Source organism: Cynocephalus volans, chromosome 9 (genome assembly GCF_027409185.1).
Source record: "Cynocephalus volans isolate mCynVol1 chromosome 9, mCynVol1.pri, whole genome shotgun sequence".
Taxonomy (NCBI): Eukaryota; Metazoa; Chordata; class Mammalia; order Dermoptera; family Cynocephalidae; genus Cynocephalus; species Cynocephalus volans.
Genome location: NC_084468.1, coordinates 148325254 through 148348070, shown reverse-complemented (window position 1 = coordinate 148348070; position 22817 = coordinate 148325254). Strand labels below are relative to the sequence as shown.

The following is a 22817-nucleotide window of genomic DNA, read 5'->3' as shown; positions in this document are numbered from 1 at the left end:
GGAACCAACAAACACAGAAACCAAACAGTAAATCAGAAAGCAAGGAACAAAAGACACCTAAGACAACCAAACAACCAATAAAATGCTAGGAATAAATCAACACCTTTCAATAACAACTCTTAATGTTAAAGGCTTAAATTCCCCAATCAAAAGACACAGACTGGCTGGCTGGATCAAAAAGCAGGACCCAACTATATGCTGCCTACAAGAGACCCACCTCACCTATAAAGACTCACACAGACTAAGAGTGAAAGGATGGAAAAAGATTTACCATGCAAACAGAAAAGGAAAACGAGCTGGAGTAGCTATTCTTATAGCTGACAAAATAGACTTTAAACTAAAAACCATAAAAAGAGACAATGAGGGACACTACTTAATGATAAAAGGACTGATCCATCAAGAAGACATAACAATCATAAATATGTACGCACCCAATGTTGGAGCAGCAAGATTTATAAAACAAACTCTATTAGACGTAAAGAAGGAAATAGACACCAATACCATAAGAGCAGGGGACCTGAACACCCCACTGTCAATATTAGACAGATCATCTAGGCAAAGAATCAGGAGAGAAACACAAGATCTAAACAAGACTCTAGACCAATTGGAACTGGCAGATATCTATAGAACATTCCACCCAACAACCTCAGAATATTCATTCATCTCATCAGCACATGGCTCATTCTCCAGGATAGATCACATATTAGGTCACAAATCAAGTCTCAATAAATTCAAAAAAATTGGAATTATCCCATGTATCTTCTCAGACCACAATGGATTAAAACTAGAAATTAATAACAAACAAAACTCTGGAAACTATACAAACACATGGAAATTAAACAGCATTCTACTTAATGACATATGAGTCCAAGAAGAAATCAAGCAGGAAATCAAAAAATTTATTGAAAATAATGAAAACAATGATACATCATACCAAAACCTGTGGGATACTGCAAAAGCAGTATTAAGGGGGGAATTTATTGCATTAAACGCTCACTTCAGAAGAATGGAAAGATGGCAAGTGAACAACCTAACACTTCACCTTAAAGAACTAGAAAAACAAGAACAATCCAATCCTAAAGTTAGCAGACGGAAAGGAATCATTAAGATCAGAGCAGAACTGAATGAAATTGAAAACCAAAAAACAATTCAAAAGATCAACGAATCAAAAAGTTGGTTTTTTGAAAAGATAAATAAAATTAACAAACCATTAGCATGGCTAACAGAAAAAAGAAGAGAGAGGACTCAAATAACCAAAATTAGAAATGAAAAAGGCGATATTACAACTGATACATCTGAAATACAAGGAATCATTCGAGACTACTATAAACAACTATACGCCAACAAATTTGAAAATCTGGAGGAAATGGACAAATTTCTGGACACACACAAGCTCCCAAAACTGAACCGTGAAGACGTAGAAAATTTGAACAGACCAATAACAATAAAGGAGATTGAAGTTGTTATCAGAAGGCTCCCAACAAAGAAAAGCCCAGGACCAGATGGATTCACAGCAGAATTTTACCTAACATTCAAAGAGGAATTGACACCAATTCTTTACAAACTATTCCAAAAGATTGAAACGGACGCAAATCTCCCAAACTCATTCTATGAAGCAAACATCATCCTGATACCAAAACCAGGTAAAGATATAACCAAAAAAGAAAACTACAGGCCGATATCCTTGATGAATATAGATGCAAAAATCCTCACTAAAATACTAGCAAACAGAATACAGCAACACATACGTAAAATTATTCACCATGATCAAGTGGGAATCATCCCAGGGATGCAAGGTTGGTTCAACATATGCAAATCAATAAATGTGATACACCATATTAATAAACTCAAACACAAGGACCATATGATCATCTGTATAGATGCTGAAAAAGCATTTGATAAAGTTCAGCACTCATTCATGACAAAGACCCTCTATAAGTTAGGTATAGAGGGAAAGTATCTCAACATAATTAAAGCCATATATGCCAAACCCACTGCCAATATCATCCTGAATGGGGAAAAGCTGAAAGCTTTTCCTTTAAGAACAGGCACTAGACAAGGATGCCCACTCTCACCACTCCTTTTCAACATAGTGTTGGAAGTACTAGCCAGAGCAATCAGAGAAGAGAAGGAAATAAAGGGCATCCAGATTGGAAAAGATGAAGTCAAACTGTCCCTGTTTGCAGATGACATGATCCTATATATCGAACAGCCTAAAACCTCTACAAAAAAACTGTTGGAATTGATAAATGATTTCAGCACAGTAGCAGGATACAAAATCAACACACAAAAATCAGTAGCATTTCTTTTCTCCAATAGTGAACATGCAGAAGGAGAAATCAAGAAAGCCTGCCCATTTACAATAGCCACCAAAAAAATAAAATACTTAGGAATTGAGTTAACCAAGGAGGTGAAAAATCTCTATAATGAGAACTACAAACCACTGCTGAGAGAAATTAGAGAGGATACAAGAAGATGGAAAGATATTCCATGCTCTTGGATTGGAAGAATCAACATAGTGAAAATGTCCATACTACCCAAAGTGATATACAAATTCAATGCAATCCCCATCAAAATTCCAAAGACATTTTTCTCAGAAATGGAAAAAACTATTCAGACATTTATATGGAACAATAAAAGACCACGAATAGCCAAAGCAATGCTCAGCAAAAAAAATAAAGCTGGAGGCATAACACTACCTGACTTTAAGCTATACTACAAAGCTATAATAACCAAAACAGTATGGTACTGGCATAAAAACAGACACACTGACCAATGGAATAGAATAGAGAATCCAGAAATCAACCCACACACTTACTGCCATCTGATCTTTGACAAAGGCACCAAGCCTATTCACTGGGGAAGGGACTGCCTCTTCAGCAAGTGGTGCTGGGATAACTGGATATCCATATGCAGGAGAATGAAACTAGATCCATACCTCTCACCATATACTAAAATCAACTCAAAATGGATTAAGGATTTAAATATAAACCCTGAGACAATAAAACTTCTTAAAGAAAACATAGGGGAAACACTTCAGGAAATAGGACTGGGCACAGACTTCATGAATACGACCCCAAAAGCACGGGCAACCAAAGGAAAAATAAACAAATGGGATTATATCAAACTAAAAAGCTTCTGCACAGCAAAAGAAACAATTAACAGAGTTAAAAGACAACCAACAGAGTGGGAGAAAATATTTGCAAAATAGACATCTGACAAAGGATTAATATCCAGAATATATAAGGAACTCAAACAACTTTACAAGAAGAAAACAAGCAACCCAATTAAAAAATGGGCAAAAGAGCTAAGCAGGCATTTCTCTAAGGAAGATATCCAAATGGCCAACAGACATATGAAAAAATGCTCAACATCACTCAGCATCCGGGAAATGCAAATCAAAACCACATTGAGATACCATCTCACCCCAGTTAGGATGGCTAAAATCCAAAAGACTATGAACGATAAATGCTGGCGAGGCTGCGGAGAAAAAGGAACTCTCATACATTGTTGGTGGGACTGCAAAATGGTGCAGCCTCTATGGAAAATGGTATGGAGGTTCCTTAAACAATTGCAAATAGATCTACCATACGACCCAGCCATCCCAGTGTTGGGAATATACCCAGAGGTATGGAAATCATCAAGTCGAAGGTATACCTGTTCCCCAATGTTCATCGCAGCACTCTTTACAATAGCCAAGAGTTGGAACCAGCCCAAATGCCCATCATCAGATGAGTGGATACGGAAAATGTGGTACATCTACACAATGGAATACTACTCAGCTATAAAAACGAATGAAATACTGCCATTTGCAACAACATGGATGGACCTTGAGAGAATTATATTAAGTGAAACAAGTCAGGCACAGAAAGAGAAATACCACATGTTCTCACTTATTGGAGGGAGCTAAAAATTAATATATAAATTCACACACACACACACACACACACAAAACTGGGGGGGGAGAAGATATAACAACCACAACTACTTGAAGTTGATACGACAAGCAAACAGAAAGGACATTGTTGGGGGGGGAAGAGGGAGAAGGGAGGGAGGTTTTGGTGATGGGGAGCAATAATCAGCCACAATGTATATCGACAAAATAAAACTTTAAAAAATAATAATAAAATAAAATAAAAAATTTTTAAAAATTAAATAAATAAATAAATAAATAAAAATAAAGTAATTACACTACAACATTACAAAAAAAAAAAAAAAAAGATTCTCCATGTTGCTAAATCCAATGGTTCATTCAAAAGGTTCACCTTACTTGACATTTTTTATCACTCCCTCCTTCATGAAACACATCTAGGCTTCCAGGACAACACACTTTGTTTTCTTTCTGCCTTAGACTCCATTGCTAGTTCTTCCTTATTACTGTGTCCTAGAAAAGCTGGAGTGTCCTAGAGCCCAGCCCTCAGATTTCATTCCTTTCTACATGTTTATTCCCTAGGTTATATTTTCCCAAGTTCTTCACATCACGGAATGCAGAGAAAATAACATTTGTGGCGAGAGGGTATCAATACCCAGGTTTCACTCTCCCTGAGGGCTGAGGGAAACAATAGATTGTGGCATACTGGTTGCAAGGCATGCTCTTAGGGTTGTTGACAAATATTGGTTGAATGAATGAATAAATGGAGTTTTAGAGGACAAACGTAATTTTTTTTTTAAATCCAAGCTATAAATGTAGAGGTTAAGAAAGAGGTAATGATATAGAGTGGTTTAGGAAAAAGTTAAAGGTTAATTGATTATAAGGTCCAGAAATATTGTAAAAAGTTTATGGCTAAAAAATATATTGTTTTTGTTATTGAAAAGATTCCACCAAATGACAGTTCAACTAAACTGAGCTGGATAGATGTTTATGAACAGAAGTAGGTAGATTTGCCAGAAAACTGCATCATTTTCCCCAAACTGGGAAAATGAAAATGGGCCTTAGAAATAACTAACATCACACCCCAATCCCATAGCATCCTACTTAGCCTTGAATAACCCTATATTTACTATATGGATCAAGCAAAGAAATGCATAGAATTCCTAGACACACAGTGCAGATGCAGTTATCTTCTTTCCTACTCTTTTCCCCCTCTCCTGTGTCCACCAGTTCCCGGCTAGTGAGCACTTCTCCTTAACAGAGACTAGAAAGTCTGTGTTATTTCAACTCCAGCAAGTTCTTTCTCCTTTGCCTGAGGAGCTGCGTGGACGGCACCACCTCGCAGCTCTGGGGTGAGAGCGCAGGAAAGGGCGCCACCTGCTGCACCGAGTTCTAAACGCAGCCGCCGTCCTGAGTCCCACCTGGCCTGACCTACCGGCTCCCTCAAATGAAACTTCAAAGCTGGGGCAGACGCGCTCTAAAGAGACATGAGGCGTTTCATTGTTTTGCTTAGAATTGTATAAGAATTATAATTATGATAATAAGTAATCATGCTCTTGTACATAACTCTAGAAGCCTCCAGATCGTAGCAAAAAACACGCACCAGATGTAACGTCATGGTCTATTCCTTCCACGGAGATGGTTGCATTGGCAATTGGGTTACCTTGAAGGTCTCGGACAAATCCTTTGACTCCTCGGTGTATCTGCAAAGTTCAAAAACAACCAAACAATTCATGACCTTAAAATGTGTTTCATATCAAGCATCTCCTTATTCTCTAGCAAAATACTGTAGATCCCCCCTGTTTAAGGATCGAAACATGCTCAAAAGGCCACTGAATTTTTATGCATTCTTTATTCTGCTTTTTCTCAAACAGACAAATGAGAAGTAAACTGAAAATTAATATCTTGTTCTGAGTCACAGAAAGACTTTGAAGTACCTTCCAAATCATTAAAAAAAAAAAAAAGTCTATCATACTTGTAAAGTTCTAGTCTTAGCACATTTCATTACTTCCTCTCTTTTAAATTAGATCACCCGTATACAACATATCTGGCCACCGTCAGTTAAGAATATTATATTACAGCCCTTTAATATTAACTCATTCTGAATAAAAAGAAATATATTGTAACCACTTTTGCATTAAGTCCATTAATAATATTATTTTGGCTAAAAATAAGTGGCATGAAAGATCACCAAACTTCGTAACTGAAAATTGGATACTGATTAGAAAGAAAATGGAGCAGTTACTATTGAGAATAATCCCCTTGAATTAAATTGAAATCATCAACTATTACAATGCAAACTACAAAATAGCTTTTTTCTTTATGTTGAAAAGAAAATTCACATAAGTCAATATGTGTTTGAAGTGACAAAAGAACCATTTCAGGTATTTAAGAAAAGTACTACAGCATGTTTATGTTGTTATTTCAAAAATTCATTACTTTAACTCATCAAACTTGAATACTTAACAAAATATGCCCCAACCTCCCAATATTCAGGCTGCTCCTCACCCAATCTGGCCCTAGAAAATAAATTTTCTTTTGCTACTGAGGATATTTGAATATTTCCCTACAGAAGGTAGCATAAGTCTCCTGTGTTCCTTTGTCATCAAAGAATAAACTTGGCAGTGGTACAATGTTTCATCAAAGAGATGTTCCTGGTCATCAGCAATTTTCTTGCAGTTGCCATTTAAAAAAAAAAAAAAAAAAAAAAGGAAATCTCTCAAACTCTATAAAAATAACATGGAAATTTTTCCCCAAAGGCAATTTGCAAATGATAAAAGGCTATACATGTCGTCAGTAATAATGAATGATAACTTTATTGCCAACCATGGTAACTAGTATAGAGAAGAAAATAAATACATTTTTTTAAAAAATTGGGACCTAGTGAATTTCTAACTTTTCTCCAAGACTTACTTATGAATTAGCCAACCAAAGTTGAAAGAGTTGAAATTTAGCCTCTGGGAAATATGAAACATGAAAAGTTAGCTTTCTGAATGAAAAATGATAGAGTTGTTTCCAATCAGAAAAACTGAAGGACAGGAAGAGGGATACACATAGAGATGGCATAAAGCAGAAAATCAACGAAAAAAATACAATTGTTAAATTTCTTAACATGGGGGCTGTTCAACAAAATTTAGAAAACTTCTAGCTGTTAAAAGAGGAATTATTTACTCACAAGTACTGTATTTCATCTTGAGGCATTATAATCCTGATATCAATGTTATAAACCTCAGAGAAATGAAAGTTTTAAATTCCCTCATCAATGAAAAATAAGTCAATCAATTACTGCAAAAACATATCATCTTTGTGCCATATTAGGCACAAACAAGTATCCTCAGTTAATATTCATGACTTTACTTTTTTCTGCCCCTGCAACCCAAATCTTATATACAGTATGCAGTTTAACAAATAGTTAAGTAAGTAAATGTCTATCTTTGATATGACAATTGTGGGTCACAACTTTTCTGTTTGAAAAATCCCACTGTAGTAATAAATCTCGATAGAAATGCTATGGCTTTTCACAACTGCACATGAATTCAGTTTGGTAAATGCTGTCATTTTTATGGCTTTTGCCAAGGAAATCACACAAGTTCAAATTTGACTCATGACCGGAGAAGCTGTTTTTTACTATAATCATCCCTCCTGTGAAAATCTTTCCCCAGATTCCAGAACATTTAAATTTCATCCAAGGCTGAAAAAGCATCCAGAAGATTCTCCACTGTTTCTGGAACTGTCTATATAAATTGCCCTTAAATCTTTGTATTCATACGTGATCCCCTGAGAGCTTGCTGAAAATGGAGATTCGTGGGTCCTTCCCTGCAGTGAGTGTAATTCAATGGCATGGCAGGACAGGAAATTCATTTTTAACAAGAATTCTAGATGGTTCTGAAAAAGGTGCCCATAAACCATTCTTTGAGAAATTCTTTGAGAATTTTGAGAACTAGATTGTTTCAAAATTATTGAATATGAGGCTCTTCTTAGCAAACTATTTACCCTAATTAGCTTTACTCTTCTAGTTCCTACTCTGCCAGATATTTCCCTCTCAACCAATCACAAAATTAGATCTCCTAGTCACCTAATTTCCATGAGTTGTAAAGTAGTACATGCTTAGATTTTAGGTCCAGGTGTTCAGTTACTGACCAACACCATTGTCAAGAAAACAACTACAACGTACAACCTCTGGCAGTCTTCACTGATCTTCTCATTAGCCTTTGATTCCCTAAGCAGCAGTGTTCTGTGATGTAAGACGTATGCACTCATTGCAAATACCGCTCTTACTGCTTCTGCACGGCTTGTGCCATAAGATCCACGCCCTATCAGGGAGGCTCACGTGGATCGGTGGACAGCAAATTCTCATTCCAAGTGGCATAAGACAGGACTTTATACCTTCATCCGTCTTCTTTTCGGCTTATTTTTATATAAATTGAAATCCCTATCAATTTATAGTTGGAATTGGATGTGTGCCCACTTGCCATCATAAATATCACAAATATTCTCCTCTTTCCTAGATGGTGCGAATTTGTGTTTTATTTTGTCTTGTATTTTCCTCAAGAACTAAGAGATGACATTAACAGCAGCCAAGCCTGTTTTTTAATTGTCGATCGAGTGATGACTTATTGGCATCGACAATAGTAAATCTCACAGTACAGCTCCAAGCAGCCTTTCCTGGACCCCCAAGACTGAGTTAGGGACTCTTCTGTGCACTGCCTTTGCTCCTCGTAGCTAACCTTGACTTTGGCCTGGATCATCCTCTCCTGTGATTAGGTGTTCATGTTTCTGACCTCACTAATATGACGCTTTCTTGAGGACGGATGGTCACTATTCCCAGTGCCTCACAGAACGCCTGGGACACAAAAATAGCTCAATAAATTTTTGATGAAAAAAATCTGTAAATAAAATTTAAAACATTGTATTATACCTTAGTGGAGAACACACCAAAGAGCCTCATCTTACCTGCTCTATCCAAAAAAATATACATTTTTCAGTCAACTTTGCTCTTGGAAGATCCATCTTGATTAGAGCTCTCTTCAAAAGACACATTCTACAAAGGTTCCCACCAAGGTTTTTCCAGGGTTAATGTGGCTAATTATCCTTAGTGTTCGTTGTTGAAAAATACCTTTTTATGCTAATATGCAGCAGGAGTCCATTATTTAAAAACTCCTGAGAAATGGGTTTTCTTCAATCACAGTCCTTCATCAGTGGATCTATTCCATGATAGTCCTTTGTGATAAGATATTATATGAATATTTTACATGTGTAAAAGAATTCCTAAGCTAATTTTACTTTTATAAAAAAATGCATTAGGTTTGCATGTATATGTTTATGTGTACATGTATACATGTAAATAGCCAGATGTTTATTTAACAGCATTTGTTTATGTCAAGTTAGTTTAACGTATTAGTCTAGACTCCCTGCTGGCATGTGAAACTAACATCACCCAACTTGACATTAGGTGTAACTGGCCCCATACAGAATGGAATTTCTGGCACTGCAGGCAGGGAACAGTCTTTAGGGTCGTCCCACTGCCACTAGTGCCAATGTCTACATACAATAGAGGGGGCGGGGTTCACAGGGGACTGGCCTGGGTTCAGCCTGAGTGGATGAGGTATGTTATTCTGGCAGATGGTGAAATCCCCCCAAATTCTATACAGATCTCATGGGAACGGCTACATAAGTGACTGGTAAGGACCCAGGCTGTGTCATGAGAGGTAATACGGCATGGTGATTCTGGCTCTAGACAACCTGATTCAAATTCTGGCTGAGCAACTTCAGGCAGCTGTTTAACTCTTCGTCTTTAGTTCAGAGATGATAATGGCATGAGGAGGAGGAGGAGGGTGACAGCAACAACGTCCTTCATAGGGTTGTTGTGAGGATTAAATGTGTTAATTATTACAAGTAAGGCATGTAGAGCAAAGCCTGGGAAATAGTAAATGACCACTAAATGTAAGCCATCATTATTATTACCTGGGATTCAGCTGAGTCTAGGGAGAAAAAAAGTGAAGTATGTAGCACACAAAATTTAGAGACACTTTTGGGTGCTGATTCTGTATTTGCATGACCCCGAGAGTGAATTCTTCCTTGAATTTTGCACCCTAAGTGCCTCACTCTGGTCCTGGCCCTGCCTGGGATCCCCGACAGGCCCGAGGTGATCAGAGTGGGGAAGGGTCCTAGGATTACCCTGGCTTAGCATAATATGAATGAAAATGAGATTCTCCCTCACTTTTCCACAACTCTCCAGTTTAGTGAGTTCTCAGTGAATAGTCATGAACCACAAAACCTATGACAAATAAAAGCCTAGCTGAACCACTTCTGACACCTGTTTTCCAACGATGGCTTCCTTGCTCTGGGCAAGATGGATTCCCCTGCACTGGGCTCCTCTTACAAGATTATTGCACACCAGATTTAATGCTCCTATATTGCCCATTTTATGTGTTTACCTGCTCGAGGTAGCTAATCAGGGAGTTTTTGTTATCCTCCCAGTAGCGCTTCAGAGTCTCTTCAGGTGGGAACTTTTCACAGCTAAGCTCCACAGTGATCTCAAAACAGTTGCTGCTGAGGTAATTGAAGTCCTGCATCCCTGCCAAAGAGCCAAATGGAAAGTCAAAATACGCATGGGGTGACTAAAACTCCACATAGGTCATTCTGTTGAATCGAGAGCCAAGTAAAAGATACACCAACCAGTGCATTTGGGGAGCCTGTGGGAAACCCTAAGGGAAATTTCCTGCTGTAATGGATTGAACGATATCCTTTGGAGAATGTCAAATTACCTTAGAAGCACAAACTCTCTCAAGTTCTTAAGCGATCATTTAGCTTAATGCATTGCTGCTGTGGGATGCTAAAGTAGACATCACCCATGTTCCACATTACTGGAATGGGCTTCAAATAAGACAACAGGGTAAAAGACCTAATCCCTACTGACCTATTAAAGAAATGCACATCCTTCTAACCTTAACCTTCTATCTGGGAAGAACTTGGAGAGTGCTGTGAGATGATCTGATATACATACTGTTCCTTAAGTTCAACCAATATCACAGTGTATTACTGAGAAATTGGGAGTCTTGATAATATACTATATATTAATTCAACAATCTGAATATCTACTATGTATAAGATGTAATTTAATCTATTAATAAGACGTAATTTTAAGTTGTACCAAATAGAAGATTCTGCATCCAGAACAATTTTAATTTGAATCTGATTCAAATTATTAGCGGATCCTATTGGTGCCCACCAGAACGTTTTTATGGAACCAGAGAATCACCCCAAGCTGATGTAAGTGCCGGCTGCTAAAAGCTCACAGCTGCCTCCCTTTCCAGGAGAACTGCTGATAGGAGCCAGCTGAACTGGGAGGTTGCATGTCCTATCTCTCAGCCCCTACCCCTCCACAGCAGCCCACGACCAATGGCTGACTGAGATGGAGCCACAAAAGGCAGGTCTCTTTGCCTTGAGGGGAGACAACTCTGCCTGTGAATCGTGCTCCAGACCCTTCTCCCAAAGGCTCAAGCCAAGGCTAGACTTTCCCTGAGCCCGTATCCTTCCTCAGCTCTATCCATTTCCTTACCCTGCTTCCCTCACTTCTCTCAATAAATAACTAACATCCAAATCCCATGTCTCAGGCTCTAAAAAAGCACTCCCTCAATAAATAATTAACCTAGAAGCAGAGCCTCGTCCCACGTCCAAATCCCACGTCTCTGGTTCTGCTTCTAGAAAACTTGACCTAAAACACTGATTTTATTCACTATATAGAGAGCTAAAGACTGTAAAAGCTTCCTTTGCTTGATTATTGCAGAACATAATCACTAAGATTAATTGTAGAGAAAATACAGATAAATGGTCGGGGTCCCTTGGGGGTTCAGAGTCTTGTCAGGCATTTGTTGTAAATATGCACATGTGCCCAGGTATCCATTGGTTAATGTCTAAAGCAATTGTGCACGGGCACCTAGGTGTTCCTAGGTTGTCTGACTCGCACCCAGGCATCCTGAGTTGTCAGACTTAAGTATAAAGGATGAGTGGCTCTGATCCACAGTGCCCTCCCCCCAGCCCAGGGATGCCCCAGGGGGGCCACAGGGAGGCTGCTACTGCTGCTGGAGGCTGTTGTTTCTGCTGCCAGTGCCCCCAGGACCCTCCAGTGAGGCCACCACCGCTGCCGCTGGAGGCTGCTGTAAGCTGCTGCTGCTGCTGAGGAAGCTGAGGATTGAGCTCGTGTCGTCTGCCAACAGCTCCCAGGATCTTTCCCAATTACCTAGCTCGTGGACCTGTGTGTGAGGGTTCTGGTGACCCAGGCCGGCATGTAAAGGGTTTGTGACCCAGTCTGTACAACGGGTTTGAAGGGTCTGTGGGCCCTAGCCCTAACAACACAATCGGCTACATCAGCAGTATCCCAACAATTGCCCTAGCCAGACAAAATCCATAACCATACATTAATATTATTATTATTGTTGTTAATATTATTATCAATATTTTACTGATATAGATTACTTGGTATTCTGTAGACAATACACTATTTGTTCAAAAAGATAGTTCCAAAGGAATTACTAAAGTTTTTATAAAAAATAAAGCATAAATTACTTCCTATCTGATGTATTTGACATACTCTAAATCCTAAATCTAACATAGACCTTATTTCTCAAGCTGTAGAGGAAAAAAGGTACTAAAATATGACCTGGCCAAATGCAAAATATAAATAAAAACAGAAGAAACCGAAAGGAAAAAATGGGAAGAATATTTTTCTCAGAGCATAATTCAACAAAATTAAGCATATCAAACCAAAACGCTATAATCGTCTAGTGCTGCTACTGCCCTAATTTCCTTTTTTATCTCCAGGTGGGCCATAGAAAAATGTTCCTGGCAAAGAGAGAAAAAAATATATCCATATCTTTACATTTCACTCTTTATCCTTGGTAGAGGCAAGTATTACGCCATAACTGTTAGTGGTCTTGATAGTTATAAAAATAAGAGATCTGTAAAGTCCATATTGGGATAAAGGGAGCAAAGAGAGCTGCCTTGGTTTTCTAGATAGGTGCCTCCTCCAGCTGCTGTCCTGCAGGTGGCCTTCTCCCTTTGCAAACTGCATAAAAGGTGAAAAGCTACCTGATCTAATAGTGCTTATTAGTGATCACAAACTAGTCCACATCAAATAGTCTCCATTATCTCACCATTAAAAAAAAAAAAAACAGGTACATGCACTAAGATATGCAAAAGCCAAAGCAGCCCTCTAAGATATACTTTCACCTATAGTAAAAGTATGATTCACATATAATCAACATACTATCTTATTCCCTAAGGCTCAAATTTGAAAAGTAGGTTGGTTAACAATATTCAATTTATTTTTTACTGATGAATGTCTTCTGTTAGTTTCCTGTATCTCTTCAATTAGCACCTCGATTTAAAAACTCAACAAAAACAAAATTATATATAGTATTCATTCATGCAGAAAAATAACTTTAATGGGAGAACTCTAGGTTCAGTCTACTTAATGACTGAGAAGGGTGGAAGAGTCTCTAAATCTACATGGCAATTACAAACAAGCCACTATCATCACCACATAATCAGAGAGTGACATGGAAACTCACCGCCAGGTACACTGTACCAAGCACCACCATTGGTCGTCCCATCTACAAAGCTGCTGTCGTCATCGTTCTTGCGACATGGTGGCCGATTGGGGTCAGACATGGCCGGGTTGAAAGAAGAGTATGCTCGAGCCAAGCTTTGGAAAATGGCGTCATCTGGGCAGGAGCTGTACTCATGAGCACTACCTAGAAAATAAATCACAAGATTAAAGAAATTGACGTAGACCAAGGAGCACTGCCTATTCTCTGAAGGGTGATTCAGTGTTGAGCTCTTGCTGATGTATTTTTTCTTTTTTCTTTTTCTTTTTTTTAGCTATACCACTACAGAGAAGGAGTGAAGGGTTAAGCACTAAATGATTACACTCAGTTTTTAAATTATATGACTTCCATCCCTAATACTACAAAGTAGAAATTGGGTAGAATGCGCATTCTATTTATGAATTGAAAGCTTTACAAGAAGAGGTGATGAGATCATAGTAAACTGGACCTGGGAGGAAGAGCAAGAGAATTTCCACTGTTAAAATTTTTCATTTAAAAAATACACCTGTACCAGCCTCATAGTCACTACGAACCACTCTAACACATACTATTCAGTACCTGATTTTAGACTTTTTTTAAATCTCCTGTTTATTATAGAAATAAGTAATATATACTTTGATACACTAAGAGTATATTCTTAGTCATGCCTTATAAACTGTACCAGGCCTACAAGTCTCCCAGTTATCAACAAGCCACAAAAATCTCAATTTATTTAACATCATCCCACTAAAGACTTTCTTCAGAACTTAAAGTGTCCAATATCTAAAATTTTCATCCTGTGTTTACAAAGAGCTAACTCTTCAAAGCCCCCTGAGAATGGATCAAAAGCAGGAAATTTCCTGGAGTAATAAAAATTAAGCTGAAAATATCTATCTGGCTAAAGCTTGCTTTGCCTGAAACTTAACTAAAACAGAAAAAACCAAAGCACCACTTCCTCTCCCTGACACCACGAGAAACAGTTCCAAATGCAAAAATGTGAGAACACAATAAAATACATGTAGAGATTCACATAGGCCCTGATCAGGAACCAGGAAACTGCCTCCATTTTTAAGCCATCTTGTACCTATATAACCTCTGTAATCTCTCCATTTTACCAGCATCCAGAAGTGAACCAAGGTTATGACTACTTTTTTTTTTTCACTATCTCTTCTCTAAGTATTCTGTCAAGATCACATTTCTCTTTACCTAAACTATTGAAAATCTCTCCATTTTACCAGCGTCCAGAAGTGAACCAAGTTTATGACTACTTTTTTTTTCACTTTCTCTTCTCTCAGTATTCTGTCAAGATCACATTTCTCTTTACCTACACTATTGAAAAAAAATGACAGTCCTTTTCTGACAAACAGATACGTCATACCACAAGAAATTGTAGGGGGATGTTCATGTTAAACATATGTATTTCTACAGGCAAAACCACTTAATGACAAGCTCCTTAAAAGAATACTATAGAAATCATCACATAAACCCTTGTATAGTAATTATAAACCTTGAACCACTTAGAGAAGCAGGAGTAATACCTACCACTCCGAGTCTCATCGTATGGGTAATTGGCCACAAGGTCTCCTCCATGGAGATTGGCAGAGAGAACAAAAGGAATGTCCATAATCCAGTGAATGACAGCCTTGGTCTCAGGAGCAAGCTGTATTAAAAATTAGAGATTAAAAGGATTATAAATTTGATAATCCTTGATATGATCACCTGATAGAAAAAACAGAAAAGGTAGAGAAAAAACTAGTCATATTTCAACCACTTTGTGGTTATTTTCACAGAAAAAAAAGGTTCCTGTAAGAACAGCATTTTCTATGTCTTTCTCAGACTTATAATAAAAAAATTTCATTAGCATTTACATTTCCTTAAAAGTTCTACTTTTGTGGACTACCAGTTTTTCTCTCTTTGTAACTTGAAAGCCAGCATGCAAATCATTTACAAATTTGGGGACATTGTCTAATCTGTAGTGGATCACACATCTTTGATAATAATAGATAAAGATAAGAGGAGAAAAGAAAATACAAAGTTTACCTCTGAACAACACAGGATTGAACTGTGGGACTCCACTTACACTCTGGTCCACTTTTATACCTGAGTCCACTCACACATGGATTTTTCTCAATAAAAATATTGGAAAACTTTTTGGAGAATGCTTTTCTTTAGTTCAGTTTTTCCTGCCCTGTAGTTTACTGTTTTTTTCTCTAGATTCCTTTATTGTAAGAATACAGTATATAAAACATATACAAAATATGTGTTAATCGACTGCTTATGTTATTGGTAAAGCCTCTGGTCAATAGTAGCTTATTAGTTAAATTTTGGGAGACAAGGCAGGCCTATAAAGAGCTGCTGGACATGGCTGCACACTTGAAGCCTTGCTATAGGCACAGCAGTTGAACCTGTGGCCTTCTACAGAGCTACCAAGACGTGTGGTACCAGTGTACACCTGTTCCCTGACTCAGCAGCTGAACTGGCAGCCCTCTACAGAGGTGCCAGGACCAGGGACAGTAGTGTACACCTGCTCCCTGACTGACTGCAGATCAGGCAAGGGCTTTGATCCTCCAAGGCAGGCCCCTACAGAGCTGCTGGGTTTGGCTATACCCTTTCAGGCTTTCTCTAGGCTCAACAACTGATTCAGCAGCCTACTACAAAGCTGCCAAAATCTGATGCACCAGTATACACCTGCTCTCTGAGATGCTGGGCACACAGCCACAATACTCCTGCCCAGTTGTCACCAGCCCCAACAAAAACTACAAAGGGTTCCACCACATAGACCATGAAGGTACCCAATGACAACTCTGAGACTGAATATAGAAGTCATACAAAGACTGCACTACCATGCTTATAATATCCTGAACCAAACCTAAAATGCTCAATCTGACTATCAATTTAGAACACTTCTACAGGAAAGAGTTTCTCCTTTCAAAATTACTTCAAAAATTAGAAGTGACTTTCATACTAGATGCCCAGACATCAAAGCAGAGAAATGAGAAGCATGAAAAAACAAGGAAACGTGACACACTGAAAGGAAGACAACAGATCTCCAGTACCAGACCCCAAACAACAGGAAATTGAGGAAATGCCCGAAAAGGAATTCCAAACAGTAATCTTAAAGAAACTCAACATGATGCAAGAAAAATTTAGATAGAAATCACAATGATCTAAAAAAAAAAAAAAAAAACCCAGGAAATGAAGGAGCAATTCAGCAAAGAGACAGATATCATAAAAAAGAATCAAGCAGAAATCCTGAAACTAAATAATTAATTCAACAAAATAAAAAACACAACTGAGAATTTAAGCAACAGGCTAGGACAATTGGAAAAAAAGAATTTTTAAACTTAAAGACAGGCTTTTTGAATTAACCAAGTTGTACCAAAAAAAAAAAAAAAAAAAGAAGAAGAAGAAGAATTTTTAAAATGAAGAAAGACTACAAGATCTTTAGACAACCTTAAGCACACAAACATCCATATCATGGGTGTTCTGATAAGAGAAGAGAAAGGAAAAGGCATCAAAATCCTGTTGAATGAAATAATAACTGAAAATTTCCCAAGTTTTGGAAAAGATATGATCTTTCAGATCAAAGAGGCTCAAAGATCCCCAAACAGGTTCAACCCAAGACATCTTATTATTAAACTGTCAAAAGTCAAAGATGAAAAGAGACTACTAAAAACCACAAGTAAAAAGTCAAGTCATCTATAAGGGAATTCCCACCAGACTAACAGCAGACTTTTCAATAGAAACCATATGGGCCAGGAGAGAGTGGGATGATATATTCAAAGTGCTAAGAGAAAAAAACTGCCAACTAAGAATACTATACACAGCAAAGCTATCCTTCAGAAATGAAGGAGAAATTCTTTCCCAGACAAACAAAAACTGTGGAAACTCACCACCACAAGATCCTAGAAAAAAACCCTCAAAGGAGCCCCATATCTGGAATCAAAACAGCAATAACTACCATCATGAATACATGAGAAAGAATAAAACCCACTAGTAGATCAGATACACAAATAAGAAAGAGAAAGAAACTTTACCTTATCACTATAAAAAACACCAACAGCAATGATATATAAAAAGAGAAAGAAAGGAAGAAAAGAAATATAAAACAACCACAAAAAATTACTAAAATGTCAGAAGTAAGACAACACCTTTCAATAACATCCCTGAACATAAATGATTTAAATTCCCCACTAAAAAGATACAGAGTGGCTGAATGGATTTAAAAATTAGGTCCAACTATATGCTACCTTCAAGTAGCTCACTTCACCAGTGAAGACACACATAGACTAATAGGGAAGGGATTGAAAAAGATATTCCACACAAATGAAAACCAAAAATGAGCAGGAGTAGCTATATCTATATCAGATAAAATATATTCTAAGCCAAAAATTATAAAAGGAGACAAAGAAAGACATTATATAATAATAAAGGGATCAATTCAGCAAGAGTATATAACAATCATTAATATATATATACCCAACACTGGAGTACCCAGATGTATAAAATAATTATTACTAGATCCAAAGGGAGAAATAAAACCCAATACAATAATAATTGGAGAATCCAACACCCCTTCCTCAGCATTGGACAGATCATCTAGACAAAATTAGCACAGAAACACTGGATTTAAACTGAACTCTAAACCAAATGGACTTTTACAAAATATTTCATTCAATAAATGCAGAATATATCTTCTTCTCATCGGCACATGGATCATTCTGCAGGATAGACTACATGTGAGGCCACAAATCAAATCTTGGCAAATTTTTAAAAATTGAAATCATATCAAGTATTCTTTCAGACCACAATGGAATAAAACTAGAAATCAACAATAAGCAAAACTCTGGAAAATATACAAGTGCATGGAAATTAAACAACATGGTCCTGAATGACCAATGGGTCAAAGAAGATATAAAGGAAGTCAAAATATCTTTAGAAATGAATGAAAATAAAAGCATATTGGACCAAAACTTATAGGACACCACAAAAGCAATACTAAGAAGGAAGTTAATTGCAAAAACTGCATACATCAAAAAAATTGAAAGATCTCAAGTAAACAACCTAATGTTACATTACAAGGAATTAGAAAAGCAAGAACAATTCAATCCCAAAATTACTAGATGGAAATAAATAATAAAAATTAGAACAGAACTAAATGAAATAGAGACCAAAATGAAAACAATAGTACAAAAGATTGAAGAAACAAAAAGTTGTTCTTGAGAAGATAAACAAAACTGACAAACTATTAGCTAGAATAATCAAAAAAAGAACAGAAAAAAAAAACAAATGACAAAAATCAGAGATGAAAAAGGAGACAGTACAACTGATTCTGAAAAAATACAAAGAATCATTACAGACTATTATGGACAACTATATGCCAACAAATCTGAAAATCTATAGGAAATGGATAAATTTCTAGGCACATACAATCTACCAAGAAATAAGAATAAAAAGTCTAAACAAACCAATAATGAGCAGTGAGATTGAATCAGTAATAAAAAGTCTCCCAACAAAAACCAAGGACCAGATGTCTTCACTGCAGAATTCTACCAAACATTTAAAGATGATTTAATACCAATGCTTATCAATCTATTCTAAAAATAGAAAACTACAGGCCAATATCCTTGATGAACTTAGATTGTATAATTCTCAACAAAGTACTAGCAAACAGAATCCAACAGCATACAAAAAGATTATACACCATGAACAAGTAGGATTCATCCCAGAGATGTAAGAATGGTTCAACATATGCAAATAAATGAATGTGATATATCCAATCAACAAAATGAAATACAAAAACCATATGATCATCTCAATAGATGTAAAAAAATCATTTTATAAAATTCAACATCCCTTCATGATAAAAAGGCTCAACAAAATAGGTATAGAAGGAAACTACCTCAATGTAATAAAAGTCATATATGAAACCCACAGCTAACATAAACCTGAATGGGGAAAAGCTGAAAGCATTTCCTCTAACAGCAGCAACAAGACAAGGATGCTCACTCTTACCAGTGCTATTCAACATAGTACTGGAAGGTCTAGCCAGAGCAATGAGGCACAAGAAAGGAATAAAGGGCATTCAAATTGGAAAAGAGAAAGTCAAATTGTCCCTGTTTGCAGATGACATGATTTTACATATAGAAAAACCTAAACACTCCACCCAAAAATTCTCAGAACTGATCAATGATTTCAGTACAGTTACAGGATACAAAATCAATATACAAAAAAACAGTAGTGTTTCTATACAGCAACAATGAACTAGCAGAAAAAGAAATCAAGGAAGCAATCCCATGTACAATAGCTACATAAAAAATAAAATACTTAGGAATAAACTTAACCAAAGAAGTGAAAGATCTCTGCAAAACACTGATGAAGGAAATTAAAGAGGACACAAAAAATCCCAGAATTAATGGGAAAATGATCATAATACCAAAGTAATCTACAGATTCAATGCAATCTCTATCAAAATGTCAATCACATTCTGCACAGAAATAGAAAAATAATCCTAACATTCATATGACACAACAAGAGACCTTGAATAGCCTAAAAACTTCACAAAAAGGATAAAGTGGGAGGCATTACACTACCTGACTTCAAAATATACTACAAAGTGATAGTTACCCAAACAGCATGGTATTGGCATAAAAACATTCCCTCAGACCAATGGAACAGAATATAGAACACAGAAATAAGTCCACATACTTACAGCCAACTGATCTTTGACAAACATGCTGAAAACACACATTGGGGAAAGAACAGCTTCTTCAATAAATGGTGCTGGGACAACTGAACATCTATCTCTGGAAGAATGAAACTATACCCCTATCTCTCACCATATACAAAAAACAATTCAGAATGGATTAAAGATTTCAATGTAAGACCTGAAACTATAAAACCAAAAGAAATAAACATGGGGCAATGCTTCAAGACACAGAACTGGGTAAAGATTTTATGCATAATACCCCAAAAGCACAGGCAACAAAAGCAAATAATAAACAAATGGAATTTTATCAAACTGAAAAGCTTCTTAACAGCAAAGGAAACAATAAACAGAGCAAAGAGACAACCTGCAGAATAGGAGAAAATATTTGCAAATTACACATCCATCTGACAAGGGGCTAATATCCAGAATATACAAGGAACTCAAAACTAATCATAAAAAAAGCAAGTAACCTAACTAAAAAATGGGCAAGGGAAATGAATAGACATGTCTCGAAATAAGACATACAAATGGCCAACAGGTATATGAAAAAATGTTCAACATCACTATTCATCAGGGAAATACAAATCAAAACCACATTGAGATATCACCTCACCCCAGTTAGACTGACCATTATTAAATAGACTGAGAATAACAAATGTTGGCAAGGATGAGAAGAAAGAGGAACAGTCATACCTTCTGGGTGGGGTTGTAAATTAGTGCAGCCATTATAGAAAACAGTATAGAGGATTTTCAAACAACTACAGATAGAACTACCATACAACCCAGCAATCCCACTACTGGGTATATACTGAAAGGAATGGAAATCATCATGTTGAAGGGACACCTGCACTCTCATACTTATTGCAGCTCTATTTACAATAGCCAAGAAATGGAACCAAACTAAATGTCCATTGACAGATGACTGTATAAAAAAAAAATGTGTTTTTTTTTTTTACTCAGCCATAAAAAAGAACGAAATTCAGCCATAATAAAGAATGAAATTCTGCCATTCACAGCAGCATGGATGAACTTGAAGAAAATTATGTTAAGTGAAATAAGCCAAGCACAGAAAAGGAAATAACTCATGTTCTAACTCATATGTAGGAGCTAAGACAGACAAACAAAGAAACAATAACAACAAAAAACAAACAAATTAATAATAATAAGTTGAACTGTTAAAAAGAGAGAAAAGAACTATGGTTACTAGAAGTAGGACAGGGGAGGGGGGAAGAGGATAGTGTGAGGCTGGTTAATAGACACAAAATTATAGGTAGATAGAAAAAAACAAGTTCTATTGATGTATAGTAAACCCAGGAATCTATAACCAACAATGATTTACTGCATGTTATCAAAGGACTAGCAGAGAGGAGATTAAATGTGCACATCACAAAGTAATGATTAACTTATGCAATGATTAATATGCTAATTGATTAGATCACCACGCACTGTATGCATCTACTAAAATGTAACTCTGTACCCATAAATATGTACAATCAATATGTTTCAATAAAAGATTTATTTAAAAAATTGGGGGGAAGTCCAAAGTTATAGGTGGGCCCTGACCACCTGGAAGCAGTCAAGGAGCATGCTGAAAATGTCACTTCCATGTGGGTGGCCCACCACAGTCACTGCCACATCCACAGCTGCCACAAAAGCAGCTCACCACCACAGCAGTAGCCACAGCCACAATGCAGATGGCCTGCCAGACACTCAACCACATTGACACAAGGAGAGTCACCAGAAGATGATGTCTCTTTCCTCAAAGTCCACTCCAGAGTAATAGAAGCAACTGCTCTACTAGATGACTAGACATCAATGTAAAGAAACTAGAAATACAAAAATCCAAGAAAATATGACACCATCAAAAGAATACAGTAATCCTCAAATACCAGATCCTATAAAGCAAGAAACCCTTGAAATGACTGAAAAGGAAATTTGAGCAACAATCTTAAGGAAACTCACTGAAATAAAAGAAGACTCAGTTAGACAACATAATGAAACAAGAAAAAAAAATCGGGGATATGAAGGAGGAAATTTGCAGAGAGATTCATACCTTAAAAAAGAATGTAGCAGAACTCATAGAACTGAAAGATTCCCTCAGGAAAATAAAAACCACAACCAAGAGCTTATGCAGCAGGCTAGAACAAGCAGAAGAAAGAATTTCTGATCTTAAAGATAGTCTTTTCAAAATAACCCAGGTGGACAAAAAAAAAAAAAAGGAAAAAATAATTCTAAAAATGAAGAAAATCCAAGAGAGCTACCAGACAACCTTAAGCCCACAAACATTTGAATCATGGATGTTCCAGAAGGGGAGGAGAAAGGAAAAGGCATGGAAAACCTATTTAATGAAACAATAATGGAAAACTTCCCGGGTATAGGGAGAGACAAGGACCTTCAGATCCAGGAGGCTCAAAGATCCCCAAACAGATTCAACCCAAAAAGGTCCTCTCCAAGACACATTACAGTCAAACTGGCAAAGCTCAATAACAAAGAAAGAATCTTAAAAGAAGCAAGAGAAAAGCATCAATTCATCTGTAAGGCAGCCCCTATCAGCCTAACAGCAGACTTCTCAACAAAAACTCTGCAGGCCAGAAGAAAATGAGATGATGTATTCAAAATACTAGAAGAAAAAAACTGCCAGCCAAGAATA

General features: G+C 36.9%; 1 protein-coding gene across 1 annotated transcript in view; it reads right to left on the bottom strand.

Moving 5' to 3' along the window:
- CPE (carboxypeptidase E) overlaps positions 1-22817 on the bottom strand; it is a 119998-nt gene that overhangs the window by 4069 nt on the left and 93112 nt on the right. The window contains exons 4-7 of the mRNA XM_063108162.1: positions 15001-15118; positions 13444-13626; positions 10309-10448; positions 5475-5574 (exon numbers count right to left, since the gene is read on the bottom strand). Of these exons, the coding sequence (XP_062964232.1) occupies positions 5475-5574; positions 10309-10448; positions 13444-13626; positions 15001-15118 (541 nt within the window). The remainder of the gene's footprint in view (positions 1-5474; positions 5575-10308; positions 10449-13443; positions 13627-15000; positions 15119-22817) is intronic.